The sequence below is a fragment of the Triturus cristatus genome, chromosome 9 (assembly GCF_964204655.1).
Source record: "Triturus cristatus chromosome 9, aTriCri1.1, whole genome shotgun sequence".
NCBI classification, from domain to species: domain Eukaryota; kingdom Metazoa; phylum Chordata; class Amphibia; order Caudata; family Salamandridae; genus Triturus; species Triturus cristatus.
The window spans coordinates 230,806,431-230,825,026 of record NC_140592.1 but is presented as its reverse complement, the minus strand read 5'-3'; the positions used below and the strand labels follow the sequence as shown (position 1 = coordinate 230,825,026).

At 45.0% G+C, this 18,596-nt stretch overlaps 1 protein-coding gene across 1 annotated transcript in view; it reads left to right on the top strand.

Annotated features, from left to right (window-relative positions):
- Positions 1–18,596, top strand: part of DNAH1 (dynein axonemal heavy chain 1) — a 1,256,292-nt gene that overhangs the window by 798,873 nt on the left and 438,823 nt on the right. The window contains exon 42 of the mRNA XM_085624793.1: positions 6,942–7,082. Within this exon, the coding sequence (XP_085480919.1) occupies positions 6,942–7,082 (141 nt within the window). The remainder of the gene's footprint in view (positions 1–6,941; positions 7,083–18,596) is intronic.

Sequence of the window (18,596 nt, the reverse complement as noted above, 5' to 3'; positions counted from 1 at the left end):
TTAAGGTCAGCCTCCTCCTGGACCGTGGGAACGTCTGGTGCGGGTTTCCCCTGCCCCTTGCCCTTTCTCTTAGCAGCCACCTGGGCCACTGTTTCAGGCTCCAGGTCATTCTGATCACCCTTTCTGGCTGTCATGGACTGAGTGGTTAAGCATGCCCACTCTGGCGACCCCAACATCTCCAAGTGAGACCTGAGCTCCTCATCCTTCCACCAGGACTGCTCCTGGTCATTACCTAACAGACTATCTACAGGCATGGCAGGGCTCACAACCACCCTCAAGAGACCTGAGACCCCCCCTACCCCACTCAAAGAGAACCTGCGCCACCTTACATTGGTGCTCTGAGTTGTCGACAGAAACTACTTGATCAAATATACCGGGGACTAATTGCTCCTCAAATACCAGGTGACAGTGGACTGAGGTCACACTGGCTTCAGGATCTCAGAGAGCCTCTACCCTTTTCTCATTGATGGTCACCCAGGCACTGTACTTCTTAATGTTTGCAGGCACTAGGCGTCCCTGGACCATCTCACTGCCCCCTAGTGAGACAAGGGTCATCTCTGCGGGATCCCCACCCTCCTCTGGGAACCCCTCCTCCACAAGCGCTACACTAGCCAACACCTTGGACTGCCAACTGGTGGGTGGCTTGCCCCCTCGGGGCATTTGGGATCCCCCTTCATGTGACCCACCTGGTCAGATGCAAATCACTTATGGGGTCCCGTCTCTGCACGTTTTCCTGAAGAGACTCATGGTTTCCTTTCTCCTGGTGGGGGCGGGAATCCTAGCTCTGGGTACTAGTTTAGAGCCCTTTAGAGAACTCCTTCTCTTTACCCTTGTCCCCCCACTCTTCTGCTAGGGGCCCTGCCCACCTTTGGCGGAGTCTCTCCCATACACCTTCTTGCAGACCCTGGTACTCACTCAGCAGTCTGCCTCCATAGCAAGCTTCCTGGGGTCAGTCAGCTTACTATCAGTCAAGTGCTGGCGCAGCTTTGCAAAACATAGACTATACAAGTGCTCCCTCGCAATCAAATTGTAGAGCTCCGGAAAATCTGTCACATTACTGCCCTTTACCCAGCCATCCAATGATCTGCAAAAAGAATCTATACATTCTAACCAAGTGTGTGCATCAGTTTTCCTACTGCACCTAAACTAATCCCTATACTGGTCAGAAGTGAGACCACACCTGGTGAGAAGGGCCTCCTTCATGTCCGTGTAGATGAGGTTGTACCCCTTATCCAGCGCCAATAATGTGTCCCTCCTCTGCAATGTGGTTCCACAATCCTGCTCCCCAATTCTTCTCATGGAACCCTTTCATGCGGATAGCTGCATCATAGACATTGTATGTCATCTCCCTTTTTGTACTCTCTTCCTACATTCTTGGGAATGTGTACTACTCTATCTGAGTGCCCTGAGGTATTTCTGCCACCATCTGTGCTGGACCTACTCTTTAGCTCCAGCTCCTTGATACCATGCTCATGCTCTAAGATCATCTTCCTCTCTTCATGGCTATTCTTTTGTCCTCCCTTTCATTCCACAGCAGGAGTGTTTCCAGTTCAAACTACCTTGCCTCCTGCCTGCCCTCCAGCTCTTCTGGGGACAGACCACTAGTGCCTGCCTGGAGAATCACATCCACCCTTTGCACTGGCTCTTCGGCCTCCCCACGAGGAACTTTAGATTGCCCACTGGCTTTTCTGGCTGCTACCCAGGCCCTCAGCGCCTTTTCTAGCTCCTCTTTACTTGTGAGGCCTCTGATTTGGTCTTTCAGGTTTTTGCACACAGCCTTCAACTCCCTCACCGTTTAGGCTTCCAACCTATCCTCCTCAAAAAACACTTCTAGGGATGCCACTGACGATCCTGTTGATTCAGGCATGATGCAACAGGAAGTTCAAAAAGATGGAATACAAAAATAGACCAAAAAGAAAACAGTATGTGGTACATTGTGGTCTGTGATATGGTAGCAGTGTACACCAATCACACAATGTCAAGTGCTAATGCAAGTCCTGTCCTCACTGCTGACAACCAATGTTAGAAATGGGGGCCTCTGGTTGGCAGGTTGTTACCTTGTCCAAGTAGGGACCGTTTCTTCCTAGTCAGGATAAGGGAGTTACACGTCTGAAAAAAAAAAACCTGCTCACCCCCTTGGTAGCTTGGCACGAGAAGTCAGGCTTATCTCAGAGGCAATGTGTAAAGCATTTGCACATAACTCACAGTAAAATAGTGAAAACATTACAAAAGGACACCACACCAGTTTTAGAAAAATAGCCAATATTTATCTGTGTCAGACCACCCTCAAATAGTACGCTTTGTTCCGGCTGACCACCATGGTGCAGGCCGGCTGTGGCGGGTGTTGAGGCTGCGGTGTGAAGCAGAGGGGTGCGACATGCAGTACCCTCAGGTCACGGTGCAGGCAGCAGCACGGTGGCGGTCGTCCAGTGGCGCCGGTGAGACCAGAGCTGCGGTGCGAAGTGGGGCGGCGCTCGTCGCATTGCTGACAGGTCACGGTACAAGCAACGGTCCCAGTTGAAGATCTGGAGTCATTTGGGCTGGCATTGGTGGGCGAAGATGGCAGTGTGGGATGGGGCGGTACGTCGTTTAACTTACTTTGCTGCCCCCAAACCATGATGCAGGTAGCGGCATAGATGTCAGCTTGTGGCGCCATTGTCAGTGGGACCTGGGTGGCGGATTGAAGCGAGGCAGTCCGGAGTGCGGTGCCCACAGTTCACAGTGGCTTGGTGGCTGAGGCGGTGAGACCAGAGTTGCTGTGCGAAGTGTGGCGGTACCCTCTGCGGTGCATTTAGTTCACAAAGCCGGTGGTGGTGATGGCGTCAGGTTGTGGTTTCCCTCTGTGGCAACCGAAACACACGGTCCCAGAGGAAGGCCAAGTCTTTGCTGTTCCTGAGACTTCTTGAACAGGGGGCAAACTCTACTTCAAGCCCCTGGAGAAACTCAGAAGAAAAAGTTGTAGAATGTTCAAACCAGACCTTTCCCTGCCCAAAACAAAAGCAACCACTGCAGGCCAACACAGCAAAGCACACAGCAAAGTGGTAGTCTCTCCTCATAGCTTCTCCAGGTCTTCTTCTTGGTAGGTTCCTTGATCCAAAAGATTTCCAAAGTCCTGGAGTCAAGGCCCCAATATTTATACCACATTTCCCTTTGAAGTTGGCACAAACAACGTATCTCTGGCATACATGAACCATTTCTACCTGGCTCAGGCAACGTTTACTCCAGGAGGGGGAGACAGCTTTGTGAGAGGCAGCTACAGTCCATTCAGGTGCAAGCAACAACTCCTCCCACTACTCTAAATGCAGCCAGGTGTTTTCAGTCTGTCTATGAGTCACCCAGGAAAGGCAGGACACACCTCAGCCCTCCCTTGTATCTGTGTACTGTGAATGCACATCCCCAGCTCCTGTCACCCTGAATCCAGATGGTGAATACACAAATGGCAGAGGCACACAGGATGGTTAAGCAAGAAAATGCCCACTTTCTAAACATGGCATTTTCAAACACACAATATAAAAATCATCATTACTAAAAAATGTATCTTTAAACTCATTCTGAGATCAGGAAGCCTAAACTTCAGTTCTCTATCTTGTCCCAATGGAAAGTTATGCTTGCAAGGTGTTACAAGTCAACTCCCATGTTAATGGAGGAGAGAGATAGCCTTGCAACAGTGAAAAACGATCTGCACAGTATTTCACTATCAGGACATGTAACACACACCAGGACATATCCTACCGTTCACACACACTGCACCATACTCACAGGGATACTTTGGGCCCACCTTAGGGGTGTCTTACATGTAAGGAAATGGAAAGTTAGGGCCTGGCAAGTGGGAGTTCTTGCCAGGTCGACATGACAGTAGAAACTGCGCACAGACACTGCACTGGTAGGTGTGAGACACCTTTGAAAAGCTACTTGTGTGAGTGGCACAACCAGTGCTGCAAGCCCACTATTAGCATTTTATTTACACACAGTACACTGTACTAAAGACTTACTAGTAAATCAAATATCCCAATCATGGAAAACCAATTGTAACACACTTTACAGTAAGAGCGCTTGCACTCTAGCGCTGAATAGCAGTGAAAATGTTCGCAGAGACACGAAAACCAGCAAAAACAAAGTCCAGAATACCATCAAAAACAGGAGGGCAGAAGGCAAAAAGACAGTAGAAACACTCCAAAAGATGGTCTAACACTGACTGCGAGATTTTGATGGATGTTTGTGTAGTTCTACCTCTTAAAATATGCTTGCAGTTACTATGAATCACACATGACTTGCATGAGCACTTATTTCATTAGATCATGATCACGTTTGAGAAATACGAGTGGATTGCGCTGTTGTAATTCAGGTGCACAGAACATTTTTCACATATGTGAATGTTAAAAAATGATCGCATGTGGCTATAAACTCAGCATGAGTACCTGGCTGCAGAAAAACCTCTAGCTAGTTTCATGAGGATGTTGGTACACTCAAAACACACGCTGCACAAAAACTCTGCATCCAATGTAAATCATTGATTTTGTTATGAACTATGTTGTATGTCTCTTTTTTTTCTTTTTCTTCAGACATTCCACTTTGGGTGTAAATTCTAAGTTACAAATTCACCTCTCTCCATGCACACCTCAGGGAGTGTGCTTTTCATTGCACCCGTTCAGGGTTGCTTCCGGCCTTGACAGCACTGGTCCTGAAGAAAGTTGACTTACATACATGAATTGGCTGAAACATGTAGACCATTCCTGGATGTGGGAGATCATTTTCTCAGTTACATCTGCTACTGTTTTTAATACCACCTGTAGAACTCATTATTACATTTATCCTGATCAGGAAGAGTATCCTGGAGGTAGTGGTAATATATTCACTTTGTCATTAAAAGAATTTTGCTCCGCTGTAATGAGGCGTTGTCGCACACCTGGGAGGCACTCGACCCCTAGCTGGGAACCCGATGAAGCATGCCACCAACTAGGTTGTTGGGTGAGGGTCATTAAAAAACCTAATGTTTTTTCCCAGAGAGACTACTATATATACACTGGATGCTAGTTGAATAATATGGTAGTTAGCTTGTTCTTGTTGTTTGCTACATGCTTCATTGACATCACCTGTTCACCTTTCAAATATTGTACACCCATGCTTATGAAAAGAGACACAGAAAAAGGCTGAGACGGAAAGACAGGGCAAAGTAGAAGTACATCAAGAAGTAACTAAAGCACAATGTGCAAAAGATTATTTGCTAAATAGAAGAAATTGGACAAAAAAGTGGAACAAGGTAAAAGATGTAAAGACAAATAAAGGTGTACACAGTAAGTAATAGAAAGAAAAAGCAAGAGACTAAGCAGAGATGTTTTAAGGCATGGTCAAAGTGTGCTCTGGCCTAGCCTTTCAGGAGGCCCCAGACAGAGCCAGCTCTGTTCTACAGAGATTCTTGCCCTCGTGTCCATGATTCTTAGATATATTGTTTTAAATACTGTTCCCCTTTAATTTATTTTCAATGTGAGTGATGTATGTGAGTCTATTATAGACATTTTACAGAGAAATGTTGTATTTGTTTCATGCAACATCCATAGCAAAAGTTCTTTTAGATCAAAACAGAACCTCATAGATGAGAAATGGGAGGGTGTCACAGAGATTACTTGCAGTCATATTAGTGGGTTGCTGCTGTGTTACAATATTGAAAACACTTCACTTCACATCACATCTCTATCTGAATATTAGATGTAACAACTTTAAAATGTGGACGAGTGCGCCTGTGCAATGTCAGTAACCCAGCTAAAGAGGGCATAAAAGAGTTGAAATTGAATCATAAGTTCAAAGCTGCTCTGAACAGGGGACCCCAAAATACATTTGGCCCTGGGCCCATAAAATCCTTACGAAGTCCATGAGACTAAGAAAGACACAAACAAGGTAAGGTGAGTGATAGAGGAGGGCAAGACTCTGAAAGCTTGAGCCAGGCTTGAGCCAGATGCCTGGCTCTGGCTCAGTACAAGGGCTTCATTGGCCCTCGAGCACAAATCAGGCCAAGCGTTAATGTGGCTTCTGTCTGCCTCCCACGCTCTAACCATCTGGAACAAGAATTAATAAAAAGAACATTACGTTTGATGTAAAATAGGAGAGGTAATCTGATACCCATTTAGAGGCTGAATGGCACAATGTGAAATCAGAAAATCTAGGAATTTTTCTTCGCTTGACCAAACTGTGTGATCCTAGACAAATATTTTATTTCACTTGCTTAATGTGTTTCCGCATTGCTTGTAAGAGCACTTTGAAATATGTGAGTGTAGGGTTTTTGCTATACAACCACCTGTCTTCTGTATGACTTAAATCGACTATAATGTTGTTCCAGGTAAGAATCTAGGTTCCCTCCCTCTAGACAAGGGGTTTCCAAACTTTTCTGTAATAAGAGCTACTATGCTCAAAGAAAATCCTCCCGAGCTACTGAGAGTCTTAGTGTTGTAATAGTGACCGTATCAGACAAGATTACATAAGCAACCTCCCCATGTAACATTACCAGCAATGATCACCTCAGTGTGTCAGACATGGTTGCCACTTGTAATGTCAAAAAGGCTTTGTCATTGTGGAATGACTCTTCTATGTAAATAATACATAACAGCCACAGATGCAACACCACTGACAAGCAATCAAGGCCACCAATATGAGTAAAAATCCCCACAATGCTGCAAGATTGATCACTCAAATGCTTTAAATATATTTGGGAAATTCAGTCATTTTTCTCCAAACATCAGAACAGAAGTTCTGAAAATACACACCTTTTTGTCTCATACACACACTTTTTAATTTTGGAATACATACATTAATTCCTTATAGTATACTAGACTGCACACAGGAGAGCTACTTACAAGTAGCTGAAGAGATACTAGCAGCTCACAAGCTATTCGTTGGAGAAGCCTGCTCAAGACCATCATCACAGCCTGTTTTTCTATTTTTTTTAGGTCGGCTGGGTGAATTGGATGGACTCAGCTCCACCATTCTCTTTGACTCCTGACACCAATTTCTCAGACATCATTGTCACCACCCCAGATACCATACGTATGTCACGCCTTCTGGAAATGCTGCTGGTCAACAAAAAACCTGTAAGTTCTTTCCTTGTTTCTATGCTATTCCGCTCTGTCCTTGCATTATAATGTTATTAAAATCCTCCTCTTCCGATGGTCTGTATAAAGGCCAAGTTATGATCCAAGAAGTAGATTAGGAGCCAGGTGCCTGGAAAGAATAAAACGCATGAGAATCATGGAAAATTCGTGAGTTCCTCCTGGTCATCCCATTGTGAACACAGGGAGAAAAGCAAGAAGGGGCACATGGAGCAGTCTGACTTTGTCAGAACTGATACTCAGTCTAGAGAGCTCCATTTCAAACAGGTAATTATTATTTGCAGCTTCTAGCCATACAGGGCATTAGGAAATCCCTTTGCTTGCTTCCAAAACTGCTTTTTGTGGTGCCCAACCTGTTTTGAATTGCTTCATTAGTGCTCGCCCCTGGCTGTGTTTTTTACAATTAACTTTCCAGGGGGCTCTTTAGCCCTACATGCCTACAAGTCAATTACATTATAGAAGAAGCTTTCCTGAAATGTATTTATTTTCTTGAGCAACTATTGATTTAACTCTGTTGCAGAAAAATGTATCAAACGTTTATAAGTACTCATGATGACCCGCTTATTTATTTAGAGGATCGAAACACTGTGACCTTCACTACAATCTTAAATACATAGACATTGCTGTAATTTGTCAAATTCTTTTGATGTTTCAAATAGTTACTGCTGTCCACTGTTGCCCCCATTCGGCGGGTCCTACTCAGACCCCTGACCACATTCCTCCCTGGTGCCAGGCCGTACCACCACTCCTTTGTCTGGGCCCACATCAGTTTGGGTTCGGACACCTATGTCATATCCGAAGCCAAGTTCATCTACATCTTGGCCAATGTCTCATTGTGAGGTTACCAAGCCACATTCAGTGGTGTTGGAGCAGTCTCCAGTAGTACCTCTGCCCTGGTGACAATATCTGAGACACTGAGGTTTTATTCAGCTCAGATTTAGGCCTCATACAAGACTTACAGAATGGTCCACATGGCTGGAGTGATGAGGAGAAGGTGGACAATTTGGTGTCACCATCACTATGCTTATGGTGAACTTTTGGACCTCAAAAATACTAATGGTCTTTACACTTCAACAGATATTAAATTGAACTCTCAGTTAAGGCCTGCCTTGAGGATAACTCTTTCTTTGCAGTTGTAATATGCAGAGCATCTTAGGCTTTGGAACTGCAGTTGCCAACTGTAGAAACTAAGGCTATTCTTCTAACTGAAATTTTGAAACCTAGATTTTTAACTCCAGAGCCTTTGCTGCAATGATACACTCATTCCCTCTTGTACATGGTGATCGAGATCTTGTCTGCCCTCCCTAAAGTCTCTCGGAACTCCCTCGCACAAACTGTCCAAGCTGGACAGAATGAGGCACAGGTATTTTACAGATTGGGCTGGGTACCACAGACTGTGCAAGTCATGCTATTGGCACTGGTGTGGTGATTCATCGTTACACCTGGATGAGTGCCATAGGTTAATCTGGGGACATGAATGCATCTGTTATGGACATGCCTTTTAATGCTTTTAGGCTGTTTGTTGACAAGGTGGGCTCTGCACTAGAGAGATTTAAACATAGCTGTGCCACAGTACGATCATTGGACTTGCTGTGTGGCCCACCAGTTTAATCAACAATACCAGAAGTCCATGGGTTATTCCTTGGCCCTGGCTTATTGCCACAGCCAACAATTTCAACCCATGCAGCAGGCAGTCCAGTCCGTTCACTCCTCCATGGGGCATGGTGGCTGCAGAGAAAGGGACACCATCAACAGTGCCAGTATTCATCTTCCTCTTTGCTGATATTCCTGTACCTTGAAGAGGGCATGCAAATCCCAGTCTGTTGCAGGCTACCTGATGACGGTCATCTTGCTCCTCTCTACCCTAGGGTTCGCTATCAAAAAGCGAAAATCCAACCTTTAGCCAGTGAAGAGCATTCTTTACAGAGGCCCTTCTGGGACGGTTGGTGTTCAAAGACTTTTGACTCCTGCTATGAGACGGGACATTTAGGGTGTGATCCTGATGTTTTGGGCATTCCAGCCTGGATGAATCTGACACTTTTTGGTCTCCTGGCCTTGTGAAATCTGCTGATGTCTTATGCCCACTGGCACATATGAGCTCTGCAGTGGAATCCCTGCCTCTTAGGGGTTTAAAAAGGGGTGGAACTTGGACACCCTCCATATGTCAGCTGAGGCGACTCAGGACATCTAGTGATGGATGAAGGATTACAACCTGACTTGCGAGAGCCTGTTCTCACTTCTCCATCCAGAGCTGACAGTGGGGATGAATGCTTCCACTCTGCCCTGGGAGAGCTACTTGGATGAGCTGGAGAGCAGAACCTTCTGGTCTCTGCTCGAACAGAGGCATCACATCAGCCTTCTGGAGCAGCGTGCCATCCAGTTGGCTCTTAAGGCTCTTCTGGCTTCCATCATGAGCAATCCTGTGCCAGTTCTATAGGTAGCTTGACTGCCATGTGACAATGCAAGAAACAGGGCAGTGTGGAGTCACGTGTGCTGTTCCAGGAGGTGCTGAGACTGTGGCACTGGCTGGAGCTTCAGGGACTTTCCCTTGCTTTCAGTCATTTGGTGGGGTCCCTGAATGCAAGGGCAGATGAGCTCAGAGATTACATCTATCCATACATGAGTGATGTCTGTATATGTAGGTGTTTCAAGTTGTGTTTTCCCTGTGGGCCATGCCTTAAGTAGGTCTTTTTGCCACTTCTGAGAACATTCATTGTTGAGTTTTTGATTCTCTGGAGGTTCTACCTCAAGGTACACTGGGAGATGTGTTTTGCTTACTGTGGGATTCCGGTTTGCTTCATACATTCCCATCTCTGCCAATGTTTCCTTGGGCTGTTAAGAAGGTAAGAAGGGACTGGACTCTGCTTATCCTGATAGTCTTGGATGGGATTTGGAGGGCCCGGTACTCTGACTTGCTTAGTCTGTGTATTTGTCACCTGCTCTGTCAACTTGTTTGGAAGGTTTTACTCTCCCAACAAGGCAGGTTTCTATATCCAAGCATTCCCAACCTACACCTTTACACATAGAGACTGAGCGAAACCAGCTGAGCAGTTTTGATGGACATTTAGCTAAGTTTGTGTCATGTTGCAAGGACCATCAGGTTGATATGCTCCAAGCTAAATTTTCTGATGTTCTTTTATTTGCCCTGTATTTGGTCTAGCAAGAACTTGATGTGAGCACTAAAGGTTATAATCCGCCCTCTCTCCCTTTTCACATTTGCCTGTTAAGCTCTTTTTTATTTAAGTCACCAGTTGTGATACAATTTGTTGAAAGAACTTCCACATGTTTCCTTTTGCACATTTTTTTAATGCCACAGTAGGGTCTTAATCTGATTCCTTTCTTCTTAATGTGCATGATTTTTGAGCCAACGCACAGCCATTCTTTCAGGGTCCTGTCCATTAAAACTGTTTTCTTTGTGATTACTTCACATACTAAGTCATTGAACTGCTGCTCATGTCAGTTAAACCATCATATTACCACCTTTCTTACAGACAAGCTGGTGCTTCGGGCTCTGGCATTATTTCTACCAAAGGTGGTGTTGCTTACCTATGTGGATCAGTACTTCTCACTCCCTGCTTTATTCTCCCTGCCACATCTCTCACAGGTGGAGGAGAGAATTCATCGGTTGCACCCCAAAAGAGCCCTTAGCTTTTATATTGGTGGGACTAAAGAGCACTGAGTGGATATATGACTTTGTGTGGGCTTCTCTGGTGCTAAGAAGGGTAGGGCAGTTCAGAAACAAACCTTTTCCCGAGTTGTCGTTCTTTGCATAAGGATGAGCTGTACCTTGGCCACACAAACCATCGTTCTGGCTCAGTCTACTAGAGCTAAGGCTGCCACTACCTCCTTAACCAGGGGTGTTTCGGTGCTGGACATCTGCCTGGCGACTACAAGGGCATCTGTCTATACCTTCACCAGGCATTACTGCCTTAGCTTTCTGTTCTACAGGGAGTGGCATTTTGCCTGCTCTGCACTGTAGTGTTTCCTAGTCTGAAGTACAAATCTGAGACGCTCCAGTGTCGGTAGGTACAGCTTTGGTATCTATTTAAAAGGTGAGAAAGTTGTGGTTATATATGTTCCATCACAAGGACAAGTGAGTTACCTTCAGTGGCGTTCTTTCTTAAGGGGTACTCGGTCTAACTACCGATTCCTTACCAATGCGCCCTCCTCTCTGTTATGTGGGATAGTCTTCTAGGCGTTAATAAGTTTGCATTCCCAATCTTTCAGTGACACTCCATATTTAAGGGTGTGAAATGCTTAGTTGAGAACTATCATCAGTGGGCAAGATTGACGCTTATATAAGACTCAACCATCACTTTCGGAGGCGGTGCAAGGCCGCCGTAAGTCCGACAGCACTGCATACCGACTCACAGGAGCATTTGCTGGAGAAAAAAAAAACCAATCCATTCTGGTGCCTGGCAGAGTTCAAAAGGTGACGAATCTGCAGTTAGGTAGATTACCTACCAGAAAGAGCATTACCAAACGTAAGTAACTTGTTCAGCATTGCTATTCGCTTGAGGTCACACTACTTGTTTTTTCAAAATCATTGCAACAATAACAGAAAAACCCAGCATCCCTTTAGGAAATTGGGTATGAACACAGCTAAATAGTAAAATTCCTAGCAATGCTAATTTTATAGTGTAGTGAACATTATATAATTTATAACTAGACTTTATTGGTGTCTATTGTGTTAATATACTCAGAATTATTTTTTAAAGAATTTATAAGTAGGAACCTCGTAGATGGATTTAACCAGTATGTAAATCGATGCTTATATTAAACAAGCATTTGCAATGCAACAGGTCTCGCATTTACGCGAGTTTGAGCTATTAACATTATAAATGACAATGCCTTTTATTATTTTTGATTTTAAAAAATAAATAAAAGGCATTGTCGTTTACAATGCCAATAGCTTAAACTCAGGTAAATCCGAGACCTATTGAATTGCAAATGCTTGTTTAACTTGGTCCTCAGCCGTTGCAATAATGGTGGTAAAGGGATTAGAACTCAAATAGAGTAAAAATAGTCATCACATTCAATAAGCTAGAGTTTTATCCTTTAAGGTGGCCTGATTTAGAGGACGGCAGTAGCAGCAACTACCAGACAGGGTGGTGGGGTGGGAGATTAAGAAAAAAAGAAACAAGCCCTAATGGGCAAAGAAATTATTCATATTTTGCAAGCTGCATTCCTGTTTTTTTAATGGAATGAGTAGGGATACAGGTACCAGAATGCTAAAAAAAAAAAAAACCTGGCCTTGAATCTTGACTATGTACACGTCGTCAGCCAGTTTTAGTTTTTTAACAGTCAGCACTTTGCATACAGGGATTTCTTTTAGCCCATACTACTTGCAACAGTAAAGTCGAAATAAGAACCATGGCAGATGCTAAAATAACGTGATTTCTTTCCAGCGGTCACAATGCCACTTTTAGAAAGCACAGTTGTGTTGTCTAAAACACAAAGAGGAGCGGAAGATGCCACGCAGTGGCTCATGGGATCACTTTGTGTGTAGCTGAGGCAAACCTAAGAATGAAAGTTATTAACCGTTTGTCTACCATGCACGGTTTAAATTAAATCCTGCGTGCCTTAAACCCTTTATAAATATAGTTTTGCAGTTAAGGTGCTGTAATTGTAAGCGACTTTCATATCTGCCCACTGGCCTCTGTTATTAATGACATCGACAACCTGTCTTGATTTGTTAACTTGTAACCTTTAGCAAGGTGGTGTATTTCACCCCTGCTGACTTCAGAATGAAACTACAAGTCCCAAAATGCAACATTCTATTGGCTAAAAAGACAGACCTTTCTGAAGGCGACCACTCGTAACACTTTTCCATTTGTGGCCGCTGTGTGCCTAGGCCTTTGTCTCTTTTCGGGCACCGATAACACACACATATGCCTCATTGGACATGGACAGCAATGGACGAACCGGCTGCCAGTGCCATATGGAATAATTACAGTGAGAGCTCCCGAGGGCCAAGCCGCTCCGAGCAGCATTACACAGACAGAGAGCAACCAAACGAATACTCGGAGGGCCGCGGCCGTGAGTGTGACAGGAGTCCCGCCCGCCCAGGCACAACGCTTCCGGCTTGCTCACCACCCGCACCTGTTTTGGGATGAGGGAACGCAGTGACGATCTCCTGCGCGGATATGAAACGCTTGCTGCAGTCAGGTAATTAATTCCCTTTTTCAAAAATATTCTCGCAGTGCTCTGAAGTGGCATTGATAACATAATTACCTGCGCAAGCTCTTTTGTGATTACTTTTCTGCACATCTGACATTTATTTGTGGAGGAAAGATGCAACGCTGTTGTCAATTAGGCGGGTGTTTGTCTGCCGATCCTCCGGTCCGTGCGGCACGCGGAGGATGCCGCGGTAATTACACATCAAACTGCGGCTTTGGGGCACGATTGCTGAACGCTTTAGCATTCACGAGGGCGTCTCGCATTTTGTGGAGAAATCCTCCGGTTTGTTTCTCTTCCTGATTTAGTTGTTCAAAAGAAGAGACCAGGGGTGAAAATTGTTTTACCCGAAAGTTTTCAAACATGAATACAAGCATTGGCCGCACGTGCGCCTCGTGCTTTAAGTTTAAATAAAACAAGGTGCTTGCGGCAGCCGACGAGCACGGTCGGTCATGACCTGACCTGCCACCAAGCTCCCCTGCATGCTTGGTAGATTCCATCGCCCCCCCCTTACCGCAGACAGCCTTCGGATGAAGAAGATATCCAACCGATTGGATTTAAATAACGAAGCAACGTGCAGCTGTAGCACTGCAGTCTCAGAGGACAAGCATTGGCCGCACGCGCTACTCGCACTTAAAGTTTATTAAAAAAAAAAAGACAAGCCCGGCGGAGCGTGGCGCGCGTGCGCTTGGGGGCGGGGGAGCGGACCCTTTGAAGTGCTCCCAAAATGCGGATTGCATGGCGGCACGATGCGCGTGATTGTGCGCGTGCTAGCAAGGCAATCCGCTTTTTGGGAGCACTTTTGAAACCCGTATCCTATAGTCTCGCTTTGCAATCGCTTACGCGATAGCATGGCGAGACCTAATAAAAAATTATACTTTACAGACAAAGTACAAAGTCATGGAGGAAACAATATTTGTGAGTATGAATATTAATTTATGGCAGACTATCTATTTGCCCGACTTTAAGTAACGCAAAATGCAGCAGCCAAATTGAAATGTAATAAAGACAGATACAGCTCTGCATCTGCTTGTCTAGCGACGCTACATTGGTTGACCATGTGCAAAGAGCGAATTTCAAATTACTTTGTCACGCGCATAAAGCGCTGTATAAGATAGACCCAGAAACCCTACAAACTAGTTTGGAATTCTACACTCCAACATGTGATCTGAGATCTCGCAATCTTGCATTGGCTAAATCATTTCATATAAAAAGAGTTAGAGCTGGAGGGCTCTCTTTTTCTCATTTAGTGACTGGAACAGGCTACCTTTGGAGCTACTCCTTACTGAATATAATTTCGGATTCAGGAAGAAATTAAAAACATTTCTGTTTAGAACATAGAGATGAGGATTCTGTGCTACCTAATGCCTCTACAAATGACAGTATGCCGAATCACTGCAGCGATATCCCCAGAGGATGATTGATGTGCTTTACAAAAACCCTAAAATAAATAATTCTCATAGTACAAAACAAAAATGTAGAACACAAAACACCATCCTGGTCACATCACCAAGTCCGTTGGTTCTAGATCAACACATAGATTTCAAATTGTTTTCATTCCTCAAGGCATTACATATGAAGGACCATTTTCATTTCGATTGAGCATTGAGTGGGTGCCATTGTGTCAAAATTAAATAAAAAATAGGCAAATAAATGGCAGAAGCATTCTGCAAAGGCACAGAATCACCAAATTCTCCGGCATTGGTAAACAAATCACAAGGATCTAATGAAATCATCTGCAGACTGGAATTGTGGGCAAATGCTTAATATCACTTGGACCATGAAAAACTCAGGTGCACTATACTCAACTGGATTATCTAGCCCTATTCAGAATAAGTGGATCCAGGTAGGAGACCGCCTTTCTTGTGGAGATGCTTAAATTATTTTGTATATATTGGGAATAGGATGCTTTGTAATTTACGGTATTTCCATTATGCATTGGTACCAGACCTATGCAAGTCATCACTGGATTATTGGAATGTTTTGCAATGTAATGAGCATTTCCTCCATTGAGAACTGTGCATCAGTTGCCCATGCTTGCTGCCCAGCCTGGATTTGTTTGTGATGTTCTTCTGTATATTTGATAAACCAGTTTCTAATGGATAGTTCTAACGGTATGTTCCTCATCTTATGAATACACTCAGGCACCAGACTGGATCCAGAGAACTTTTTCAGCAAATCCCTAAATGCTGGTAGGTGGTGTCTTGGCAGCTTTATGTCAACTCCGTCCCATCTTGGAAATGAAGGGTGCAGTCACATAACTACCACCCAATGTGTGCTGACATTTCGGTGGCTTCGAACATGGATCTGGAGCTTTCTCCTTAATTTTTCTATCACTTGACAGGATTATTTTCACAAAATGTTTACAGTGTTCAAGGGATTATGTCCCCTTCAAAAAGCACCGGTTTCAAACCCTGCAGGGAATGTCACAATCAAATGTCTGTGCCAGATCCCCACAAGGTATTACTCTGGTTTTTGGGTTTGTCACTCTACTCTAAGTATGTATGTATGTGCGGTCTTATATAGGGCTCAAATTACCCTTGGGCATCTCGGCGCTTGCATTGGGAACCCGTCCTGGTTTTTCCCTGTGAGATAACCCGTACTGGGCATCCCCAAGGTGAAAACCAGGCATCCCGCCGCAGGGGGCCGTTGTGGAGATTAAGCAAGCTTGTTGCCCAGAGCTGCATAGTGTGAACTCGTGCTTAGAGTAGGCACCGAAGCGAGAATTATCGAGTCCGTGGACAATTGGGCTCCAGACCCTGCCGCGTCGGGAATCGAACCCTGGTCCCGGGTCTGACCTCTGCTTCAGGGTATGCCTCCTCTAACCAGTGAGCTACACTTTTCCACTAAGTCATGTGGGAACTTCGCAAGGATGAAACTGAAGGTTATCCAGAAATGCAAGACCAAGTTCTTCGTTGTCAAAAAGCGTCGGAAGGTATGTAAGGACTGGCCTTGCTCGAAGTCAAGTATGCAAACGCATTCTCGAGGCCATTCTTGAAAGAGGCCCTCTTCCCATTCAAAGTAATTGGGTTAGAGTCAAAATATAGAAAAAGAGCCGAAACCTGTTTCCCTTTCACCCTGCCGCTCTTCTCAAGAGAAGTCTTGTGAATGTCAGCTTGCCTCTCATTCTTGTCCCGGCCTCACACGGTATACCTTGTATCCTGGATACAAGGTAAACAAAGGAGCGGCCTACACCTCTTGCTCTTTTGATCTTGGACACTGACAACATATGGGGTGAGTAAATTCCGGATGATGAGTGGGCCTTTTCTGTGGTTGGCCAATGCACAATGCATAGAGCCTTAAACTGAATTCTCCTTTGGACAGGCAGCCAGCGTAGGGCTGGTTTTGCTGATTGGTGTGTGGGAACTTTGAGCAGGAGTCTTGCAGCGGTGTTCTGTACCACTTGGAGCCTTTTTATCACATATTTAGGACTGTCTAAATAGAGGGAGTTACCATTGTCTAGACTTGAATTTATTAGACTCTTTATCACTGTTCTGCTTGTGGATTCCGGTAACATCTGTAAAACGTTCCTGAGGGAGCCCAGGATGCCAAAACAGGAACCGGACAGTTTTTTGGTCTGTGTCTCCATCATAAGCTTGTCATCTATCCAGACGCCTAGACTTTTTAATGCTTTGGCTGGCTCTGGTAGCTTGCTTAGTTGTTCTGGCCAGAACAGTTCCTGCCACAATGAGCTATGATTGCCTATCACCAGTACTTCTGTTTTGTCGCTGTTACATTTCAGACTGCTTACAACTTCTACTAGTGGGAGTACATACCAATTAAAAAGTGTGGGGCTCAGTTAGGAACCCTGTGGGACTTCATGCTGCAGGAGATGGATAGAAGAAGAAAATCGACCTTCACGCACTTGGAAGCTCCTATTCCGCAGGAAGGCTTCCAGACACTTGATAGCATCCCCAGAGCTACCAACTTCCATCATACTTTCGATGAGCATAGAGTGCGATACCATGTTGAAAGCTGCACTTAAATCCAGCATTATCTTTGCAGTGGAACCACCCTGGTCTAAGACAGGGCGGAGTTCTTCAGTGGCTACCAGCAGTGCAGTCTCCATGCTACAGCCCACTCTGAAACCTGTCTGGGTGGGATGGAGGATGTCATAAGTCTCTAAAAAGCTAGACAGGTATTTGTTAACATGCTTTCCTAATAGTTTACTCAATACCGGAAGTAGAGTAGAGAGATGAGTCTGTAACTATCTGCCAAGTGGGAGTAACTTTTTTTTAGGAGCGGCTTCGCTATCGTATGTTCCCATGTTTGGGGGATATGGCCAGTTTCGAGTGAGTGGTTGACCATTAGGTTAGATAATTAGGATTTGCCACCTTGCCCTAAAATATCAGGAGGAGTTGGATCCAGGGGAGAACCTGATTTGATTGTATTAAGAGTGGCTTCCAAAGTTTTTTGGGACAGAGCGAGGAAAGCCTGAAGAGTAGGACCTGACCTCTGCCTTCCCGAGTTTTGTTGTTAGGTATGCAAGTTGTTGTAGGTAGGCAAGTCAAAGACATCATGTTGCATATTTTCAGCATCCTTCCAGCTCCCTCTGCCGTGTGTTTGGGCCTCAAGGATCTAAGGAGATATCTGGTCATTCTGCCACTGGTGGATCCATTCACTTCTTCTATGCCTTTTGACACTGCTGCTGTGTCCACCCTGATGTCGGGCTGGCATCCATACCAGCTCCAAATCCAGCACAAAGATCGTTGCCGGTTCCCTGTGTGTTGACGCCTGTGCTGTCATCACCGATGCCAGAGGAAGAAACAATTGTTCTTTTGACCTCAGAAGCGAATCCACCTTGATTGAAGTCACGCCCACCTGGACCTCAGAGCAACCGACTTGGCCCCATTCAGACTTGGGTGAACACAACCTTTACCCAGACACGTTCCCTTCATGTTAGATTCAAAACATCATGATAAAGGAGATGTCAACGATTTTACATCCCAATGTTATGAGGAGGAGAATCTATTTTTAGACCTTCAAGATGACAGTGGATTAGACACCTCCCCAAACACTGGCTTCAATTCCCCGTCTGGTCCCTCCATAGAGGACTCAGCTTCATTTGTGATATTGGTAAGGAGAGCGGCAGAATTTTGGACCTCCAACTCCCATCTGTTGAGGTATTTTCCTGGAAGTTCTGCACCCGTGCAGACTTCCTCCGAACCATTTCTCCCATTCAACAAAGCCCTTACAGACACTCCAATGGACACTTAGGCCACACTTGGTTCTTGTCTACCAGTTGACAGACAGGTGTCCAGATAACACCGACCTGCTCCTGAAGGCTTGTCCTTCATTCCTCAGCATCCTACTCCTCAA